Genomic DNA, 23,153 nt, shown 5'->3' on the forward strand with positions numbered 1-23,153 from the left:
TCTTAGAAGTCATCTGGGATCGCTTTCTGGTGAAATACTATTAATTATACACATTACATAACATAATAAGAAACCTACCAGTGCAGCAGATGCAAATGGGTGCCCAGGTCTAATTCAGACATTCAGACATTCATACATGTTTACATTTAACTTTTTTAGTAAATTGTATGTTGTTATTTATATTGATTGGTATTCTATATAGGTTTATGGTAGTCTTGTTAATTGTAAATGAAGTCAGTCTATAATATATGCTCATACTTGCTGGTAAAAGCAAGAAAGAGTCATGATGATATGATTATCCTCATTTCAGTATGAGAGAATGTATTTTTTTTACTGTCTTTTTTACTTAGCATTATTTATTTATTAAAACAGAAACATAGTAAAGTTTTTCATAAGTATATCATTATTTATAAAATAATTATAAATGATAATTAATTTTGGAAGCTATAAGTCCTATATATAAGCTCTATTTGAAAAAAAAAATAGTATTTTAATGAAATAAGGTATTCACAAATTGGAACATAAATTAGTATAAATATTTTCTATGAGTCACATACAACAACCTATACAAATAAAGCTATGGGGTCATTAAAATTAGCTCACTTACCTCAACCTCTTCCAATGTTTGTGTCCATCTGTAATTTTCTAGGTCACATCCATTGCCAGAATTAGGTTTTAATTTGTTTTTTTCTTTGGGATCATCTTCTTCATCTGGTACAGTAGGAGTTTCTGGATCATTTGATGCACTATCACCACTGCCATCTTCTTCCTCTGCAAAAATGTGTGTATTGCAAGACAGATAAATCAGTGTTACCGGGTCACACATGTGATTTTGTCTCAAGTCACTCAAATAGTTAATAGTTTTTGTGTATATGGCATGTCATATCAAAAGTTGTCATGACAAAAGTTATAGAGCTAGTAGCTCAACTATAACAGAAAAAGATACAGCAGTTTACCTATTTCATAAATTAAAAAAAATTTGTTAAGATCAAAGATTTTACACATTAAAGTCCCTTAAATTATTTTATATAATCAAGGTTAATACTCACTGCTTTGTTTATTTTTTTCTAGGTCATTTTGTAAATTTTCTGCCTCCTGATCAGTTAATTCGGTAACAGTAGCTGGTTCAAAGTCTTTAGCTAGACGTTCTTGCTCTTTTTTCTGCTGTATTTCCTTAAGTCTCTTTTCAGCTTCCACTTTCTCTCTTTTAATCTTCTCTTTCTCCTCTCTAGCCTTAACGGAATGTTTGTAAAATGTATCTTTAACCACCTATACAAAATAACTAAATTAATAAAATAGAAAGTATTCATAGAATAATTGAAAATAATAAATAAATTTTGAAAGCTGTCATTTTAAAGGATTTGGAAAAATAAATAAGATATTTAGTTTAACCCAAAATGAAGCTTAGTATTTGCTATAAGAATTGTTGAAAGACCCAACAATTAAGATACTGCTTATGCCATGGTATACCATACCTTTTCCCATTCGCCTTCCTTTCCACCAACAAAGAAGTCAGTTTTTCTTGCTAGAAATCCTACTATTGTATCCAATAACTGAAATTTTAAGTTTCTTCTTAATTACATGAACTTTACCATGTTTTAAGTATAATAGCATGGAACCAGTTTTTTATTTATTTAAAAATATGTACATACATCTTTAACTCCGCCTTCATGTTGCTGCGCCATAGCAAGAAGCATGGAATCAAATTTTTCAGGATCGTGCGTCATTTTAAGGAGAAATGTGTTTTATAATACAAACCGAACTTCTTTTACCTTCTTTTGTTTACAACCTGTAACCATGTGGATAATGTCAAATGATATCAAAACAGACCTAATAAAACCTTATTTCGACGGAATTATTTAAGTTAAGACATAAAATACTCACTTCTTAGAAGTATTTTACCTGATATTCAATTTAGAAAATACCGGCTTTATTATTTTACAATTTGATTGCTAATCGGAATGATTCTAGAATTTAGGTAATTCAATAGACATTAGACAGATCATAGAATAAAGACTACAGACAGATAACAGTGATACGAGTAGGGCTGTCAACAAATGGTAGTTGTAAATTATATCACAAAAAGAAGCTACAGAGAATAAACAGAAAAAATATCAGATATTTGTAATAACAGTCACGTCTCTCTATCATTCAATTTTCAATTGAGAGTAAATACTTATATATTAGGATATTATATGTACACAATCGTGAATATACAGTTGTCCCAAAAAATTATGGATAATCCTTGAACTCCGCACGGGACAGCTTTCCAGCGCTCAGAAAAAAAAAATTCCAAGTGATATCCAAAATATGTTTTTTTTAGAAAAACATACGTTATTTTTACTTTACTTCACATTCGTGTTCACAACGGCTACAAAGTAATTAAATTTGTGGCGTTTTTGGTGTCATACTATTCCTGATGGACTATATATACACTAGATACACTAGAAAACATTAAATAATAAATTTATCTATGATAATTTTTTCAAAAACAAAATAAGAACTTGAGTTTCTAACGTGAAATTTGATACCAAAATAATTTTGGCATAGTTTGAGTGTTTCATGTAAAAAAAAAGTAAGTGGCCAGCTATTTAAAATTTTTTTGCAGTTCATACAGTTTACAAAAATGGTATAATACATCATGTTATCTAATAAACTAAGTTATTGCTATAGAGATGCAAAAAGAGTAAATACGACTAAAAAAAGAAAAGATAAGTCTGAATAAATTTTAAGAAAAAAAAATTGGGTGTACATAAATCAAGCTTTATTCACATCAGGTGTTCAAGTTGTCTACCACCGACTCTAATACACGTTCGACGTCTAATAAAGGCTCAAGTAAGATAATGTGCACAGCGTCGTTAATTTATTTTTGAAACAGCCTCCTGAACACGGCTGCATAATTCCTCCAAAATTGTTTTTGTGTACACTTCTTGCTTTAGATAGCTCCCTCCAGTAAAAACATAAAAATACAATTCAATGAATAAAATTTAACTGCATTTACAAAAAAATTGTTAAATAAGATACCTCTTGACTCATGTAGTTAGACTATACTAATACAGTCATTAAGACGTTTTAATTTATTGAAACACGTCTAATTAAAGATTTAATGGATTAATAAGAAAACCGTAAATAATATAAATTAAAAATAAAGTGCATGACCTCCAGTGACACAGTCTTCTTTCACTTTTTACCATGGACTACAAACATTTTACCACAGGCTTTGATCAGAGAGACAATAATATAATTACAGACTACAGAACTTATTATTATTTTTAACTCACTGTCTCAGTTATTATTGACAACATTACTTGGGCATAAAACCTTATTATTTTTGTGCGGATGATTTGATCTGGATGTTATAAAAAACCTTTCTTTTCATACATTTTAGATTTTTTTAGGTCTCGTTTTTGGTTATGGGTGCTGACAAATATTCTCTGTGATCAAAACCTGTGGTAAAATGTTTGTAGTCCATGGTAAAAAGTGAAAGAAGACTGTGTCACTGGAGGTCATGCACTTTATTTTTAATTTATATTATTTACGGTTTTCTTATTAATTCCATTAAATCTTTAATTAGACGTGTTTCAATAAATTAAAACGTCTTAATGACTGTATTAGTATCTAACTACATGAGTCAAGGGGTATGTTATTTAACAAATATTTTGTAATTGCAGTTAAATTTCATTCATTGAATTGTATTTTTATGTTTCCAGCTTTTTGCAAACACAACATAGCAATGGCAGATCAGTTTTGTTTACGTTGGAATAATTTTCAAACCAACATCGTAAGTGCTCTGGATTCCCTGAAATGCTCTGAGGATCTTGTTGATGTGACACTTACTTGTGAAGGCAGAAATATCAAGGCCCATAAAGTAATACTGTCAGCGTGTAGCCCGTACTTTAGGAATGTGTTCAAGGTGAATGACTTGGGAGAATATAACCTTCGCGTCTATCTGTACTAATAATATTACTAATGCATTAGGCTGTCAATGCATTAGGCTGTCAATGCATTATGTGGGTTATATGACCAACTGTTTGAAAATATATATATTTTTAGGAGAACCCATGTCAACATCCTGTTATTATTTTGAAAGATGTCTCTGCTGATGACATCCTGAGCTTGCTGTCTTACATGTACCAAGGAGAAGTATTTATTGAAGAAAGTAAATTGTCTTCATTTTTGCATACAGCAGCATTATTACAAATTAAAGGTTTAACTGGTGTAACACATCAGGTAATAAAACAATATATAATATGAATAAAAGTAATAACATTACAGTAGAAGTTGCAATAAAGTATCAGATCTTTAATTTCAGTACTAAATGTAAAAATAGCTGGTTTTCTGATAAGTTTCAATGCCATAGTTATTGAAACATTTTACAGCTATATGTTTACAGAAATTGTATCTATTTTATAAGCAGTTTGAAATTCAAAATTCAATTAAATAAATGTATAACATGGATTATAGGGATTCACAGCTATTTTTGTAGTAAATTTAAAATACAACAACAATTAATTATAAACTACAATATTTCAGAATGAAGAATTCTCACCATCAAATGCAACAAATAAACTTTACACTCAACTGACTATATATGCCAAGTCTCATGGAAATGTAACTCACAAGGAAACAAAAATACCAGCCCTGAAGAAACGAAGAAGTAGCACCTCTGACAAACCAAATGACTTGAATAATCTTGATTATAAGAAAAGCAAAATACTGGAATCATGTGATATTTATAACAAAAATAATGGTTCCCAATTGAAGGTAGACAACCCAATGTTTGGAGCCGAAGTTGTTGAACGCAAAGCAGATAAAGAATTTTCCATTGTAAGCAATGGAAAGAATCAACAGGTAAGCTGTCATTAATTTTTTTTACGATTTAACTATTTTGCTGAAATGTATTATTTAATAATAATTAATACATTTATTTTAATGCCACTTTCAGACAGAAGAAGGCCCTATAATTGTGAAAACAGAATGGAACGAAGAAAATAGCTCACCAAATCCGGTTACATTCAGTTCTGATAATGATGAAAGCCTTCCTGCTTATGAAAACAGCATGCTAGCTCGATCTCTACTCTCAGGTGTTGTATTTAAGATATTGATTTACTTTGCATAACAAATATATAATACAACAATATTTGTCCATATGAAAAGTAAGTTACTATTCAATATTCTAAAAATGTATTACAGGAATCAATCCATCCAAAAGTGATACATGCACGAAAAAACTGCCCGTAGAAGTACAAAATGCCAACAGGAAGGAATCAAACTCAGAAACTACATTTACACAAAAAAGTCCATTAAAAATAGATGAAGCTCTTGTTAAAATTGAAAAACCTTCTCCAAAGCCCGATATTGATTATGAGCCAGAAATATTATTGTCAGAGCAAGATTCTAAAGAAAACACATATTCTGAACAGTCCCAGGCCTTGATGATACTTGCAGGTATGTCAGGTCCATTAAATTCTGGTGCTTCAACTTCTCAAAGCGGGCACCAGTCAAATCATGCAGCTATTTGTGGGGACTGCCCACACTGTGGTATGAAATATTCAAATCAATCAGCCTTGAAATATCATGTGAGACTAATGCATTCAGATCTTACTAATAGGCTGTGTTGCTATTTGTGCCCAAGGTCGTTTACTATGCGGGAAACATTCAAAGAACACATGTGGACAAGTCATGGCCAACGAAACTAAATGGTTCTAACCCATTTTATGATACTGTCAATTTAATTTGGTGGTAAAATATGTCTGATAAAAATATATTTAAATTAATTCAAACAAAATTAGTACAAATTTAACAACATAGTTTAGTAATAATTTGTTCAGAAAAAAAATGCTTAATATTTTGCTATAACTATTTATATAGCATTTAAATGTCAATCTCAAAAAATACTATACAAAAAAAAAAAATTTGTCCAACTTCAAATAAACTGAAGGTGGTTATTATTTGGACATGTAATATTTTATAATTCTATTCATATGTAGAAAATTTATAGACGTATTAAAATAATCAAAGTGCCTTCTAAATTAAATATTTATTAAAAATTAGGTAATTTAAAAGTAAACTGGCTTCCAAAACCTAGATCTTCTAAATAATGTCCTAAATGATGATGGAATATAATTTGGATGAATCTCCTCAAATAGAAGCTAATGAAGTGATACTAAATTCCTATAAAATATATAAATTGGTGCATAAAGGTTTTAACTTTAATAGAATGTTCAATTATACGTAGATTAGAAATACTATTGTGCCTTATATACAAATGGTAAATAAATAAATGGTGCCAATTTGTATCCATATATCAGTTAAAAAAGTAGTAATTCTGTAAAAGGAACAAACCAAAAGTCCCCTCACTATTCCCAACACTGTAACTAGGCGCTATAAAATATGTTTTATTTGTAATTTTAAATATAAAAGTCATTGTGGTGCTGTAAAGTTCTGTGGCTAAACATTATTATTCAATATTATTTTGACAAATGTTTCAAGGTGAAGTGTCACAAGTCCGTCATAGTAAAAGGCACTGAAAAAGTTTTTTTTTGTGTGGAAAATCTTTTGACGAATATCTAGTAATTAACAAATATATTTTAGTGCTGTCAAGTTTTTATGTATAGGTACCAAGAGTGCAACATCAACTTTACCAGAAACAATATAATTTTGAATTCAATAGAGACTAGCACCACACTTAGTGAACTGTTTATGTGGAAGGACTGTTAAGTTTCATAGATTTTCTGGATTATGATAGTTAAAATAATATTTCTTATATAAGTTTGTTCTACATATTAACACCACATATTTATATAACTGGGCCACCAGGCCCAACCAATGTGCTGTCATATACTTTGTCAACTTTAAAAAACCTGGATTGTTTGTAAATCCTATATAAATGATGGATTGTATGAATGTCATTTCTTATTATAATTAAACTTATGTAAAGTAGGATTTCTCAGTATTAGAAATTATTAAGCAAAATTATTGTGTTTTGACAATTATGTTTGTTGGTTGAGCAACTTAGGAATAAACATAATTTATGAAATTATCAGTATTTATAAGTTGTGTAAAATTAATGCTGCTCTTTAAAGTGAAAATTACCCGAATAATATTAGAGTAATTTGTATTGTGTAAAATTGTTGTGGGAAAGGCATACATTTATCGTAAGTTTCGGTACTAAATCTGTATTTAATTGAACAAAACATATCCACTGGGACCCTGAGCTTATGGTTTTAATAGCAATTATTATAAATATATTTTATTTGTAGATCATTTTTTTTAAATTTATCGACAGAATATACCATATTTCAAATAATACTATGTAACCCTAAACTCAGGCATCCGGTACAGGATTCTTATAGAAGTTTATTTTTACCACCAGAAACTGCAAATCTATGTGTTTATGTAAATAAAGTACCCATTCGAAAATTTATCTTTACGCTCTGTCGAAAAGAGATAGATGAGTACTTTAGTGATTTATTTTTTAGATAGTTAGCAACGAATGTGAATTAAAAGCATGGCAATTAATATTTACAGTTTCAGTTGCGTTCTCATAAAGATATCTCAGTAAAAACTGTCGAAACATAAATGACAATTGACTGTTTTTTGTAGCCTTAATCAATACGTTTTCGTACTATACTGCCAAGTTATCTACTCTGTGCCAAAAGATCACAGATGTTACTTTTTTTTAGTTTTAAGATTGACAAAATACTTGAATATAGACCTAATTGTTTAGTTTAAAACTATGTTACCACTTTGTTATTTCTCAATTAGGTAGTTATAAGTGCGCGTATTTTGTTATCTATGTTAGACGATATTATTTTCTGTGGAATGCCATTAGTGAAATATAAATTATTTAAAAATAGTTTCTACTTAGTTTTAAATTATAGAGAGTAATATATTTAGTTATTTGAATTATAATTTGTCTTTAAAAATTGAAACGTATGACTATACACATTGTTGAATTAGATTATCATAGGATTTTTATTTTAGTTACGTTATAAATTAAATATTTTGCTTTGATACAATGACTTTTATTTCTACCTTCGTACCTCACCTCACCGTTTGGCGCTGAACATTTAAGGATATCAAAATACTAGTGAATCTAACTTTATTTATATAAAATAATGATACAATAATATTTTTACCTTAAAACAAAATATTTCTAAAGACAGCGCAGCGCCACCCTTAGAAACGGATGTTCAAGAAACGGACTTCACTCTACCACAAAAGTTGTAGTTCCTAGAACTTTTTACCTCGTTCTGCTCGTTCGGTAAGATTGTTAGATTCTAAAGTATGAATTTGAGAGTTCTTTATAGTGTTAGTCTTGAACGTAAAATATTAATGACATGATGACGATAAAAAGATATTTCCAGTCAACAGTATTGTGAAAATTTTCAGTTGCTCATAAATTCATTAATCACAACAGTAAACACTGCCGAAGTTCAGATGGAATAACTACATGTCATTCCACAAATGTCTGATTATCTAATTGATGTTGAGAAAAAATATCCGTGAAACTTCGATAAGACTAACAAGGTGGTTTGATTGGTATGCAAAAAGGTTGTATGGCTTAGACGAATGGACGGTGTCTTCTTACCTAATGTACTGCAACTATGTACTTACTGACCGTTCATATACTATGGGGTGCAAGTCTGTGATCTTAAGCTGTTTAAATATAATTCTTACTTGAAGTTTGAGTTTACGATTGAGTGTGATTTTATTGATCAATTTGTTATACAATTATTTATTTTGTCTAACTGTATACGCCCAATAAGTAGGTATATCCAATGTCAAGTATATTTGTTTATAATCAAAAGTAATTAATCAGTTAAGTTGTTTATTTTTTAAATACAAACCACAATTTTTATTTTCGTAGGGAAAACAGTAGATATAATAATTTAAAGACCGATTCTTAAACTGTTACGATTATTATATATTTGACAATCTCTTATTCACCGTCAATGCCATTTGATTGTGGCAGAGCATGCAAACTTCGCAGACAAAATTTATATTTAAGAAACAATGGACAACATTATAACGAGAAACCTTTATTATTTTTTACCTGTTTTAAATTTGATATTGTATTTTTTAAATATTTATGTTTAAGCTGTCTGGAAGAAGCTAGCTTTTAGCAGTAAGACCGCCCAATTACATCCTTTGTTTTTTTAATCTTACTTTTTCTCCAGTTTTGTGATCACAGGTTTTTAATGGGTTATTACCACGTAGAAATTGGCGAGTTATTCTTGCTGTATTTAATGTTACTGCTTTTTGAAAGATGTTATACATGGATTTCGGGAGTTCTAACAGTTTGGATAAATTCGATTTATTATTATTATTCTTATGACAGAAAATAAACTTCTACTCTGATAAGAGCTGAAAGGCACATGGCATCGATTTTGTATAAGGAGGAGAATTTAATTTTCCACAGGTCGAACGTTCCACGGACCTCGTAGTTAATAAGGAGAAAATCGCAACCAATACATACTAAGCTATAAATTACTAATTAATTTTGAAAGTTATCAGTAGATCTGATTGGTTAATAATTACGAAAGCATTTGTTTATCAATGAAAAATGTGCAGTATATTTTTATTTAAGACATGTACTAAGAATTAATTATATGTATACAGATATTAATTCAGTATATATTAGGTTCTCGGTAGATGATTCGAGTAAAAATATACGTATATTGCAATAACTGATATCTACTTGAAAAGTGAGTTTCAGTAGACGGTCTAAGTATGGATCGCAGTGACGTATGAAGTAGCTAGATAGTGGATATGTGTAAAGGCGTTCAAGGAAGCCCTTTAATGCGGAGACAGCTCCGGTGGGACGCTATTGATCGTCATCCGTCGTCAGTGGCCGAGTCGCTCCTATTGATTCACCGCAATCTGCATGATAACCCGAGCTTATACAATATCAACTTATCTCTCAAATTAGCCGTTGACTTTTCAAACGCATAGAGTGCATTTGTGTTTGGAATAAAATAAGTTGTCTATGATTACAGATTAGCTTACCTGTATCATGGGCCATCTCTAATAGCTTTAACAACTTTAAAATTATGGAATATTAAATTATTCCATAATTTTAAACTTGTACGTAATTAAAATTTTGAGAACAATCTTAACATTTATGAAAATTATTTTACACATATAACTCCTACGAAATATAACTAATTTTATTAAAATATAAAATAAAAACCCACGGACACGTTTAGTAAATATGTTTTATTTATACACATTCAAAACGTACTATGCGCCATTCACACTGTCACATCTTATATGCAGCCTAAGCGTTATATAATATATTGAAATCAATATAATATATAAGTATATGGACAGACACACGTCTAGCCGTGCCGTACTATCAGTCCATATTCAAAGTAACGAATTTTAATAAAACTTACCATCACTGCAATTGCGTCGCGCAGTAAATTGGCGCCAAAATCAAACATTTGACGTTTCATAAACAGATAACTCTACAGTCTTAAGATAACCATGATCACTCCATTAATTGTCTCGAGAATTACAAAGAATCAATAGAAATGTTCTTTATTGATTGTAGAAGCTGTGTGGTAGTGATTTTCGCGCGCACCTCTACCCATTCGAACATAGAACATTTCATAGGTGACTGTCTCTTTGGCTTTGATGAGTCGATGGCAACAAAAATGCTTCTAGTTTCTGCGTAATTTTAGCGTTTTACTTAATAAAGTCCTCATAATTGTACTTATTGATCTTAATAAATCCAACAAAAATTATTATTTTTGTCTGTCGCCTGTATTCATGAATGCCTTTTTGCTTAAATTATTTATACAGTCATCACTTGATCAACTCATCAGTTTGCTCAAAGTCTACACTTTCTTATTTAATATTTTACAACATTATTTGCAAAGAAAACAATCCATAAAGAGTGGGCGAAATGCGAATTGAAAAGTTGTTTTGTTTTAGGCGCGTCACGTTATCGTTTGAATAAATTCACGTGAAAAGTTTGCGGAGACACAGGGTGTAGCCGCATGACGACTGCCAATGTGGGTCACTGACGCCTACGCGTTTAACCTCTAATCAAGGGTCAATAAAAACACCCTTTAAAATTAGCCTTGATGGATTTTTGATAGAATTAAATCTTGTGATTGCTTCAGGAAAAACTGCTGAAATATTCAATATAAGGCAGAAAGTGTTTTCTTTATATAGGTATATAAAAACCTTGTATTTTCTCAAGTTTTTATTTATTGACAAGGTTGCATTTGTTAGAGGAATTAGTTTAGCTGAATATTAATTTTAAATTTAAAAGTTTCCCGATGCGCAAACTTTTATAATAACTTAATTAATAATTCGAAAAATTACTTTAAAAAAAATTGTTAAACACTGTTATACATTCGAATATTGAACAATATAATAATGTTTTATAGCTATTATATTATTCAATTTATTGTATAGTTATTTTTAAATTTTTAAACCTGCCTATGAATTGCGAAAGTACCATGACGAAAGTAGTTTCGGCGAAAGTGGTCTAATTAATAGTGCAAACTATCGATTATTTTTCCCATGAAAATTTTGTCGAAGAAGACAAAGTTTGCGCGCAATATCGTTACAGAGTACTCCTTTCACAAAGGCCTACGGACAACATAGACCTACGGGCTACGACATAATTTGCCACGAATCTAAACTTTCACGCTAATGAGTGACTGTTTTTCGAAATTAAATTTCATGAAACACTTTTAAATATGTTCCGTTGAATATGTACACTTTAAAAGTGCAGTTTGAATTAGCCGTTTATGCTAAAATGCTCGAGTTGAACGTATGATCGCAAGGGATTTACCTCTATAGGGTGAATAGTCTGCGCGTGTGTCGCGGGCAGGGCGGCAGGATGAGGCAGTGCGGGCGCGGGCACGCGGCGGTCGCGTATCGATTCCGCGCCTTCAGTCGGCGTCCGTCGAGCGCCGCGCTGCGCCGAGTCGCCGGCGAGCGGGCGTCGCCCCCCGACCCCCGCACGTCCCGCGCCGCGCAGCCAGCCTCGCCTCCACGCCGGCAAACTCGAACGACCACTTCCCGCTAACTAACGTCGCACCCGCAATCGTTTCCCGCCGCGAAACTGCGTCCGATCTCCGCGTTGCACTTGTATTTGAAACTTTTGAAAACTTTCATAGATTAATATGCGGCGGATGTGGATTTAAATTTGTGTAGAAATGCGGACGCGCGGATGCGGGTCCACGTGGCCGGCGGCATAGTCCGCGAGAATGGATTGCTGCAAGTGGGGACCGCTCGGCGCGGGCGCAGGCTGGGCGGGCGGGCGCTACGCTGCGCCGCCTTACGCGCCCCAGCCCTCGCCTTACCCGCCTTACTACCCGCACGCGCACGACTATGCACGTTACTACCGCTACGACTATCCTGCGCCGCACGCGCATCATGCTGAACACGCTATGCCAATGGGTTGGTATCCTAGACTAACATATAGTAGAAATTTCTTGTCAGGATTCAATTAATTAATATAATGGATATTTTGTTTATTAGAAAAACAAATTTTTAATAGGACTGCATATAAGTGTTAAGCATTCTGAAAATATTGTACAAATATTTATTGTATTAATAATTATTTCATTAATGGTTTAATTTACTTACAAAACACACTACTATTAGTAATTTTAGATAGTAGTTCAGGTGTAAAGCAGTTACCATATCACGATTAATTTTCGAAGCACTATTCTTAATATCAGTACCCTTGATAATTTTTATCTAAAAACTAGCTCTACACTAACATATTAACATTAATTAAAACGAGTCGCAGTTAACAATTATGTAATACTTTTTTTAATAAAAAGTTATTTAAGGCGTATACATTACTTTACAATTTAAATTAATTATTAACAATATAATCAAAGTTTGTAAATAAATTTAAAAAGTACACAATTTTTTTTACATTTATAGTATCATTTAAACTGAAAACTTATCGTTAATAAATTACAGTTTTGTGGCTGTGTGTTCGAGGTCCTAGGATCTCAACCCGGCGATAAGCGCTAGAATTTGCGGGGATAATAATGTATACATAATAAATCCGTAGCATAATTAACATATCATACACATGCAAGTAGTTATGACATAAAATCCAACAGAGAAAATCAATTCCTCTACCACTAATTCCTCGCTTATAATTGAATTACAAACATCGCTGGTATGTGGTCATACGCGTTCAGTGTAATCTGTTCAGTTGCAAAGTTTGTTTACCAATAATGGATACCGCACGCGCGCGACATTCTGAACAATGAAGAATGAAGTAAGAATTAATGTTTACGTTTGGGCGGATTTCTCAGCGTCTACGTCACGTGTCGATCCGAAGGCGGGCGGGTGGAGGGGAGGTACGGAGGGCGGGGGGTAGGCTCTACAGGTGGCATCGCGTCGGATTGATTGCTTGCACGGCGCACAGCCACTCTACATATTGACCGGGCGCCTATCGCCCGCGTTGCTTCTAGCTACGAACTTTATCTATGTTACGGGTGGTTCGTATAATATGGCGTTTTTTTAAACGTGACTATGAACATTTCAATGGGCATCTTAATAAGTACTCTTCTTATCTTAATAATCGGCAGCTCAGATTTGAGCGTCGTGATCAGCAAGAAAGCATCTGGAAACACATGTTTCCACCACCACTTGATCAGTCTATTTGGTGAACGGCCACGCGATCTTTTGCCTTCTGTATTACCAACTATGAACAGTTTCCAATTACTCATCGCCTATGCCGATTGTATGACTGAATTTAACTATTCGCTTTTACCCATATGGTAGACAGGCGAGTCCGTATATACACTTGGATCAGCATTGTTGTATGATGTGGTGCTGGCGAAGCTCAAAGGCATCGATTCTTTGCCTTTCTCGAGCCAAGATTGTCCACGTTTCTACTCCATACAGGGAGATAGGGAATACTAGTGCCCGTATGTCTTATTTTGGTTTTGATACCAGTTCCTCTTTTTTTCGACATGTTCCCTAAACGCAATTACATAAACCATAACATATATGATGTCTACATTCAAATAGAGAATAAAATCAGAATGCTTCGTTTAATTCATAAAGATTATGCAAAATAGTGATGATTATGCATATCGCATTTTTCCGTGTAATTTACTATCTGTGTAAGCGATTTGTATTGAAATTTCTGAGATCGCAAAGGGCTGTGGGGCTACTATTTCGTAAAAATACATCCCGGAAATCTTCAAATATATTCTCATCTACACTTAAAAAATATGATAATTATCTAGAAGTTTAAGGCATTAAAACTGTTGCATTCCTTATCATTATAAAGTATAAATACAAACAAAATTATACAAATATTTCTACATTCTACATTATACAAATATGTCTCAATATTTGTAACTAGAACGTGTACTGGGTCTTATAATATATATGTTTGTGCAGATTATGGTGCGTATGCGCTGAAAGAATCACGAGGGCGAAGGGCACTTACTCGGAGAGAACAGCGTATTCATCCTGCACTACAACAGTTTCCTGTGTCGCATACGGTAAGATACGTTTTAATATAAATACTGGATAAAATGTACACAAAATCATAAAATATAGGGTATATTTTAGAAATAATATTAATCGAATTTTCCTGTTTATAGATTCTTATAGATACTATTCACTAACAATTATACCAGTAATTTATAATTATAAGATGTTCATTTGTTTATAGTCTACAAGAACTCAATAACATATACCAGCGCCTATTTCATTAATCACTTTAATTGTTTTTACATTGCTGTACATTATTGTTTCACTGCTAAATCGAAGAACATATACATTAACTACTAATCCTTCGAAGTAAATGCCATCACGTAATAAGCATTTTATTAATGTAATGAACATAGTCAATGTAATAAGCGTAAATGTAAATTGTATTTATTTACATTACGTTCAAGGCCACTAACATCTATGCATCTTTGCAATCTCATGAACTCAGCACTGTCGGGATGCTAAAATTAAATTCAGTATATTTTTGTTCATGCTATTACTAGCGAGTGAAAGTGCTTGTCAAGTTTATTTCTCTCATACATTCAAGGTGTGATTTCTGAATGAAATTCTTTATATGACTATTTCTGATTTGTTTATGGTAGATAATCTATAATAAAAAAATATTTTAAGCATGAAATTTGTATTTAATCTTTAATCTATTGAAAGTAGATAAGTTTATCATACTATAGACCACAGACAATAGTTTGATTTGCTATAATAATATTAGGTACGAAAATGAAATGTTTTACGATTTTTTTTTGTTCATATGACTTTGTAATATTTTGAATTTTAATTCCGCTAAATACTGAGTAGAATATTCAGATTTTAGGGTTTTCATTAACCAAAATCGTCAATAAATCGTCTAATTAGATTAGTAACAAACACATATTTGAATTAACAATGAGCTAAATTTAACACGTAAAATTTGAATTGGAAAATATACTGATATGTTTGATACCAAAAGTTATACAAACGTTTCATCCTGTATTTAATAAAGTGAACACAATATTAAAGCATTACGGGGCGTCCAGTTGAAATATGTAGGTCAGTGTCAAACTGTCTACATTCCTTCGTGGCTTCCTTTATGTTCTCTGTTATCAATCGTACGCAACGCGCGTAAAGCTCCTATTTATTTGACATGCAAAGTTTTAAAAGTTTGCGGTATCGGTTCTGAAGCGCCAATTTTGAAAAACTTCCAAGTTCAAAAGTCCCGTAAAGGTCATTGACATTTGGTTCATTCGAATGGATAAATATGCATGTGTTGCAAATTTACTCTCTACATATTGAATTTAAATGTGAAATAAAAAGCTGCTTTTTGACGTGAATAAAATTTAAATTTACGAGGTAATGGTTTAATTGTATTCACTAAATGTCGTGAATATAATTTCAACAGAAAAAAACACCTAATAATATTTGTTTGATGTGTCAGTTCAATAAATAAATCAAATCTGTTATCAGGTTGCAATTGGAATACGGAAGTGGTATATTTGGAGGTATGATTATGGCGCCAGATTATGAGACAAGTGAGCGTCACAAAAGCGCTAATGAGGACGTAGGGGATTCGCGGGGTGTTGGGGGGGGGGGGGGGTGACGGCGGTGGCCCATGAAAGCTGTCAGCGGTTGATTTTTCCGAGTGTCGTGGGCGCGCTGATCGATAAGTCACGTGGTTTTGCACTGCTCGCCGCTCGATAGTTAGCCTGCAAATCTCCCACCACTACTCCATGTACCTGCTACGTATATATACGCAGCTTAGCTATTTTACAATATCCAAGTTATAGATAATAGTAGTCAATAAGACGCCAGTACTTGGATGTTTAATATTTAAAATTAAGCACAGATGCGTCGTTGTTTAATCGGTGTTTTTTTTTTAAATATATATTTATATTTCATTTGCTCCCTACAAAATGTATGCATTTCATATATTGTGAAATTCGCATGATAAGTAAATGTTATTATTTGTTTCACTTACCTCTTAACATTGCAATTTATTAAAAGGTAACCTGAACAAAAAGTATCAACAAAAATATCTCACCTTTAATACTTTTATTTCATGCAAAATAATATCCAAAAATTCATCTAAGAAAAGTTGCCAACGTTTAAGCTATTACAAAACAAAAAAAAACAACATTTACATACATAGAGGTTATATAGGTAAGATGATGGATGCAGTTACTGCAACGCAGAAGTGCAGAGGGAGCGAACATTGATCGCGGCGCGCGCCCCACAACCTTATACGTTATATACAGCCTTACGTCATAACAAAAGGGAATCTTGCGAAACCTCTAACATCTTGCGAGAATGCCTTTCTCATACACATTTGTCTGAGCCGACACTGGACTATTTTAATAGATATTTTAGTAAACTTTATTTAATTGTTTATATATACATTATTATTATATACAGACGCGGATAAATTAATATATAATAAAGATTAATTCTATATCAAATTTAACACTGGCTTTATATTAAACTCAATAAAAACATCACAAAAATGTCGGCAGCAAACAAATCGAATTCTTTATACTAAAACTTGTCTTAGAATAAAACTTGTCATTGCGAAAATCTTTGAAGAAATGGCAATGTTTTAAGGATGTACCTAGTTAGCTCACTCGCTATTGATTTCTAAACAAGTAGGTCGCCAGTTCGATCCTCGTTTGTTTGTGTTGGTCGTGAGTATGCTATTTTTTTACGTAAGAAAATAATTATCGTCTCATATTCGCACACCGTAAAACTTATAGAGAAACGTGTTTTAAATCAAGGAAGTATTCTTAATATATACGTAATAACAATATAGCTCCATGACTCAGTTATTAACGGGAAACTTTGATAATTTGGTGGTCCTGGATTTGTTTCCTACTTATAGTAATTAATTATCAACACAACTGCATGAATAATATAATAATAACCATTGGCACTTTAATTCCATATCTCTAATAATTTCATATCAAATGTGTATTCTACGTCTACGTTAGTTAATGTTGTTCTGCCGTATGGAATCCTTTTGGGTAAAGACCTCATCCTGAACTTTCCATTTAGAACTGATTTTGACTTCCTAAAAAACGTAACTTCCAGAATATCAGATTCTATTAAGTTTTTTTTATTAAGCCTTCAATTGTATAAAACATTACACATAAATATTGTATACATTTCATACATTTTGCATTGGTGTTACAACACTACCTTTGTTAAAAAATATTACGGTAGCATCAAGTGTTAATTTGATAATTTACTGTGAATTTGGCATAATTTATCGCGGCGCAGACGTTTTTAAAACACAAAAAATCATATTAAAAATCAATGTTACTGATTAAGAGTCCAAATACAAACAATATTTACAGAATAGGTAGAATTGAGGGTACTCTTATAAAAGCTATGGGTTAGTTGTGGAATTGATCTCTAACAGAGTAAAGGCCTGAAACACAACGTATTCACGGTTGTTCTGATATTGTGGTGACGCAGACCCTTATATAAAAACATAAGTAAATTTAGTTCCAATAATCTGTCCTGTCTGTAATAAGATAGTTATATGAATTCGTTGGCCGTGTGTACAATGATAGGGCGCGTAAGCGTGCTACGTCACGCGTAGCTCAATCGATACGAAAGACGTGAACGGCGTAGAGGCTATTTCGCGATTTGTGTACGTAATTTAAATTTGTTTACTACTCAAAATATCAACGTATTCACTGGCATTTTGCGGTTTTTCAATAGTTCTTTAATATGGAAATTGAGCGTAAAATTGTTTCTAAATTAATTTAAAAAAAAATCCTTAAATTTTGCTATTGTGCTAAAATTATTGCCATCAAACTATAATGAAAACCTCAAATGCCTGATAACTACAAGATACCAGAAGTAAGAAAATCAGAAAGTTATTCACAAACCTTAAATAAAGCTTTGCAAAAACATATGAACTAATGAAGCGGATATATAATCGATTGTTAATTATTTCAGCCACCACTAGAATGCGGAATGACCAATCGAGGCCATGGGTACTGCGAGCCGCATGTTTGGCCGCATTATCAGGTAAATATTATATGTCCAAAAAAGTTTCTACCATTCGGAGTCCATAACGCCGGAATCACTTAGCCATGAAGAGCCAGAGACAAGACAAGCTTTCTGTAGGAGTGAAGTATTTCCGAACCAATTCGACATAGGGTCCTTCATGAAAAGTGGATACTAATTATTAAAAGGCCGGCAACGCACTCTCGACGCCCTGTGGCATTGATAGTGTCCATGGACGGATGCATTAGGTAACATCTCGTTTACCCCCTGTTCTATAAAAAAATATGTACAAGTTTACATCATATTTTAACACTAGTCGAGTACACAATGTCTCGTAGTGATTAATTTAATAAAAAACAATCCAGCTAAGTGGTGATGTGTTAATAGAAAACGAAAAAGTTTGACAAATTATCTAGTATAATTTTTAAAATAGACAGTTGTTATGTAGAATAGTTTCTAACAGAACTGTCGTATAGAACTGTTTCGGATTTAGACAACAAATTTTGGTTTAACATTAAATGCCTGTTATTAGTTTATTATAACAATTAAATAATACATTTTGGTATAGATGGGTGTGCTAGCAGGGAGTGGTTGGAACGGTACCAATGGTGGCGTGTGGCCTTCGCGAGTTCCACAGAACATGTGTTCACGGGAATCGATGCGTTATGGACCGGATTGTCGATTAATGCAGGTAAATTTTAAATAAATTAAAGTCTAAAAGCCACTCTTTTTCCTAAAGTTGGATCGGTAGTAATCGCTGTATTGTGACCTTTAGCTGAAAAAACTTATATTCATTATTCGAATCTAATTTTCAGAACACCCAAAACCACATCGGTGCACACGACGGCCGATCCACACCATATCCTGTTTACGACACAGGCTATGAAAGCAAACGCGGTAGCAATGACTTTCCTATGCGAGTCCCGCCAGCAGAAGTCCCGCAACCCGTGCGGGAAACTGTCGAAACTCGCCCACCAGAAGTGGTGCGACCTCCAGTGGTGCCATTGCCAGCGTTTCAACAAGCTTTTGGCTCCACCGAAATAGGAAAGTTCGCGGAGGCGTTTAGTCGAGCTGACCTGGCGCACGAAACAGACGAGTGTGAAAACTTCGCGTTCGAGCCATTCGCCGAATGGGAAGGCTCACCTGACCAGTGGACGCCGCCCGTCAAAGAAATAAAATGCGAAGATACCTTTTAACGTAAGGCTATTTTCGGTATAGTAAAATTTTTGGGCATTATTATTGCCTTAGGAAAATAAACCTTGATTCAGCACCACGTTGCCAAACCGACGCTCTCGGTATCTATGCGATATCATAGAAATAGTTATGTGATAAAATAGTTAAATGTGTATGAGAAATGATATAGTGGTGTGAGTTTTGAGTTAAAGTATAGAAGTTATTATTGTTACCATCGTATTCGTTATTCCCTGTAAGTTCTAGAAGAACTCTGTTTGTCTGCGGGGATGTTTTCGTTCATCTAGGTACCTATTGCGAATGATTATGCGAAAAATGTAGAAAATGAGATGTATTACATAATTCGATGTGCCTTTAATCGGCGTTAGCCGTGAGTCGCGCGGCGTCGCCCCATTCTCGTTACAGATTGATATCATAAAGTTATAATTTACAATAGTAATAATATAGGGACCAACGTTTAGACAATTATACACGACCGCGTAAAATCACTCGACGGACGAATGCAGCGCACGAAAAAAATTTATAAAGTTTTAATGGTACTGTCGCTAGAATAATCTCTAAATAACAATAAATATTGATTCTGAATTCTTTACCAGCCTCTCATATTTCAAACCTTTACTTAGCTGTAGGTTCATTCACTAACACGTTTAAGCATCTCTTCTGACCTTTCAAGTATATGGGGTTCAAAAGACGTCGCGCGGACTTCAAAGTCTAAATTAAATAATCCTTAGGTACAGCTACAAATCAGAAGCATAGCAAACCTAGCTAGTCAAAATTTTAATAAAACATTTTCGAGTAGGAGCGGCTTTTTAATTAAAGAATAAGGGTCCAAAAATTTATTGTAGTGTCATAGTAGGAATTCCGTGAGTTACGGCACTTTATTCAGCCAATTTCTTATAACATTCGGGAGTATTGTGGATTATTTCTTAATATTCTGAAACGATAGGTGTAAATAGGAAATAAGTATTACGTTTAATTCTTCTCCAGTCATAGATTTATCGGTACAATTTTGGTAACCTCTTTATAGTTGATTTGTTTTGTCATAGTATGATCTTAGTGAATAAATAGCCGTAAACCCATAAGAATACTTGTGGAAAAGTATGTCATTAATTTTTTGCTCAAATTGCAGTTTGGCTACTATTCGGTTTTATTTAGATCAAGTCTGTATTAAAAGAACTTCCAAGGGTCTTCGGTTTTTGTAGAATAATGGGTGGTAGGACAACCACTTTCTATGAAACAGAATTGGAGTGCCTTATGTAATTTATATATTAAATAATAATCATTAATGTAGATCAAAGAATTATATAGTCTTATTTGAAAACACCACACTAGAATAAAATATTTGTTTAAATAATTCCTTAGTCAGTAGATGATAAATGTAATGTTATTTATATAAATCTTATTCATGTTTTTTTACAGCAAATAATTAATTATAAAAAGTCGTTGTGTGCGTTAAAATATAAATGACACTAGGGAATGTTAAGCTTTTAATTTTATTTGTGTTAAAACGTAATCATTGTTAAAAGGTTCAGTTTCGTTTATTTCAATATTAATATTCTTTGTTTAGAGTTTTTTATAGTATCGTTAATGCTGGGAGATGAATTAATGACGATTGATTCTAGAAAAGTACTAAAATTGAACTTGAAGCGTATGTATCATGTAAACGTATTGAAATGTCAAATTTGACATTTTGAACAACAATCGATGCCATGAGCCTACCATGAGCTCGTATTGAGAACTGAGATGCATTACTTATTCATACCATGATGTCGAATAAACCAGCCCGTATATATTTCCACTTTTATCCATTCAATTTGTATGAAAATTCTGAGCATTATATTTTATTGTGATTGATAAATTATTTAAAATAATTTTTAGATTCTTAGTATAGAATTATCTATCAAATTAGGTTTAACAGTTAAATTTTAAAACTTACTTAGAAACCACAAACAAAATTATCGTTCTTTCCTTCGGTCTTGCATTTCCAATACGTTCAGTTTATAGAAGGTCATGAAGGCAATGAATTTGGAAACTTAACTGATGCTAATGAATCTCAACTGGATTTTTTAAGAAAGCTCATGGTATACTTGTACATGTCAACCGTTTAAACTATATTCTTCCATAAATATCTGCGGTACGTTAAGACAACTATGGAATACACAATTAATTCTTTGTGATGTTATACCAACAAGCTATACTGTTAAAAATATTATCGAGAAATCAAGGGATATACTACGTTTGATTTTGTGATTGTGTGCAATATGATTTGTTTAAGTTGTATCGTCAAGCGCGGATTCAGCCCTTAAAGGTTGTGGTCCGGACCATCTAAAGATCGTCCAAGTCACTCTCAATTTACATTCCCATTGAGGAATTTTAGAATAAATATCATAATAATTTAGCATAGATTTTACCAACCGTAATGTATGCAATGCTGGATCCATGCCTGTCTTTTAGTCCTAAAATACACGTTTTACGTCTTGACATTTCATAAATGAATTAATTGTAGTCTGTGCCACATGTAATGTATATACAATATACATCTCTAGATAGTCCTATTGTTATTGATTTAAGTCTTAGGTGATTTATAATTTATACTGTAGAGATATAGATACAGAAATTATGTAACTAAATTATAAGTGTTCCAATTACATAGAGCTTCCCTAGAACCCGTTCTATAAACCAATATTATTTTTATATGTATGTTTCTTTGTATTTCGGAATATGTTCTATTAGAGAAGTTTATACATGTAATTTGATAATACTTTGTATCTTCGTCATAGTAGTTCTTGCTAATGTGATTTCTTTAAAAGTATTTGCCAAAATTATTTAAATTTATTTTGTATATAAAATTAAATTTTTTAAAGCCGATCAAGTTAATTTTATCAAAACTTTCTTATGTGTGTTTCATCCAGTTCGAAATAAGTCCTATATGTAATTCTATTTGAAAAACCTCTCTGTATTTGAAATAATTTGTCAAGAATATATTCATTTCAATAAATATAGTACAAAATTCAAATATTTATATTAGAGTAATTAGGAAATTGGATTTGATATCAATGAATTTTATTATTTCAAAATAACGTCGCATGTAAATATCCACAAGTTATTTTTCAAAGTTACACCGTTACAGTTAGATGCAGTTGAAATAGAAAAAGTTTTCAATTAACATCAGTATTTCGTTCGCGGTAATGTACGAAATAAATTTATAATCTGAAAATTGGTTTTATTTCTGGTAAAGTTCATATTTAACTAAAGATTAACTCTAAAATGGTGGGTTTAAGTATAAAATGGCAGGATTAACTATAAAATGGTGGGGTTATCTATAAAATTTTGGTTTTAACTTTAAAATGGTGGGTTAAACTATAAAATGGTTATAAAATCGTGGGTTATATTCAGAATCGTGGTCTTGGAAACAGATATCTGCTTCGTGTTCTTCAATTTCTAATTAGCAAATGATGAGCCGGTTT

General features: G+C 32.4%; 3 protein-coding genes and 1 long non-coding RNA gene across 6 annotated transcripts in view; 2 read left to right on the plus strand and 2 right to left on the minus strand.

Moving 5' to 3' along the window:
• LOC123706938 (nuclear migration protein nudC) overlaps positions 1-2,352 on the minus strand; it is a 29,989-nt gene extending 27,637 nt beyond the window's left edge. The window contains exons 1-5 of one of the 3 annotated variants that reach the window (XM_045656593.1): positions 2,334-2,352; positions 1,653-1,789; positions 1,476-1,553; positions 1,050-1,269; positions 608-771 (exon numbers count right to left, since the gene is read on the minus strand). In XM_045656593.1, the coding sequence (XP_045512549.1) occupies positions 608-771; positions 1,050-1,269; positions 1,476-1,553; positions 1,653-1,727 (537 nt within the window). In that variant the 5' untranslated portion in view covers positions 1,728-1,789; positions 2,334-2,352. Of the gene's footprint in view, positions 1-607; positions 772-1,049; positions 1,270-1,475; positions 1,554-1,652; positions 1,790-1,884; positions 2,056-2,333 lie in introns of those variants that run through there. The other 2 variants (XM_045656592.1, XM_045656591.1) reach the window with 2 other exon arrangements.
• A 395-nt stretch (positions 2,353-2,747) lies between these two features.
• LOC123706940 lies at positions 2,748-3,177 on the minus strand. Its single transcript, XR_006753446.1, has 2 exons — positions 3,025-3,177; positions 2,748-2,947 (listed from the first exon to the last, which is right to left on the minus strand). It is a non-coding gene; the product is annotated as an uncharacterized LOC123706940 (long non-coding RNA).
• Positions 3,178-3,489: 312 nt separating this feature from the next.
• On the plus strand, positions 3,490-8,016 carry LOC123707279 (protein abrupt-like). The gene is made up of 6 exons (XM_045657185.1): positions 3,490-3,638; positions 3,711-3,913; positions 4,054-4,230; positions 4,534-4,851; positions 4,946-5,084; positions 5,194-8,016. The coding sequence occupies exons 2-6, from the start codon at positions 3,734-3,736 to the stop codon at positions 5,697-5,699; spliced, it is 1,320 nt and encodes a 439-aa protein (XP_045513141.1). The 5' UTR covers positions 3,490-3,638; positions 3,711-3,733; the 3' UTR covers positions 5,700-8,016.
• A 3,837-nt stretch (positions 8,017-11,853) lies between these two features.
• On the plus strand, positions 11,854-22,635 carry LOC123707715. The gene is made up of 5 exons (XM_045657999.1): positions 11,854-12,423; positions 14,401-14,504; positions 18,445-18,516; positions 19,064-19,186; positions 19,311-22,635. The coding sequence occupies exons 1-5, from the start codon at positions 12,231-12,233 to the stop codon at positions 19,689-19,691; spliced, it is 873 nt and encodes a 290-aa protein (XP_045513955.1). The 5' UTR covers positions 11,854-12,230; the 3' UTR covers positions 19,692-22,635.
• Positions 22,636-23,153: the final 518 nt, after the last annotated feature.

Source organism: Pieris brassicae, chromosome 3 (genome assembly GCF_905147105.1).
Source record: "Pieris brassicae chromosome 3, ilPieBrab1.1, whole genome shotgun sequence".
NCBI lineage: Eukaryota > Metazoa > Arthropoda > Insecta > Lepidoptera > Pieridae > Pieris > Pieris brassicae.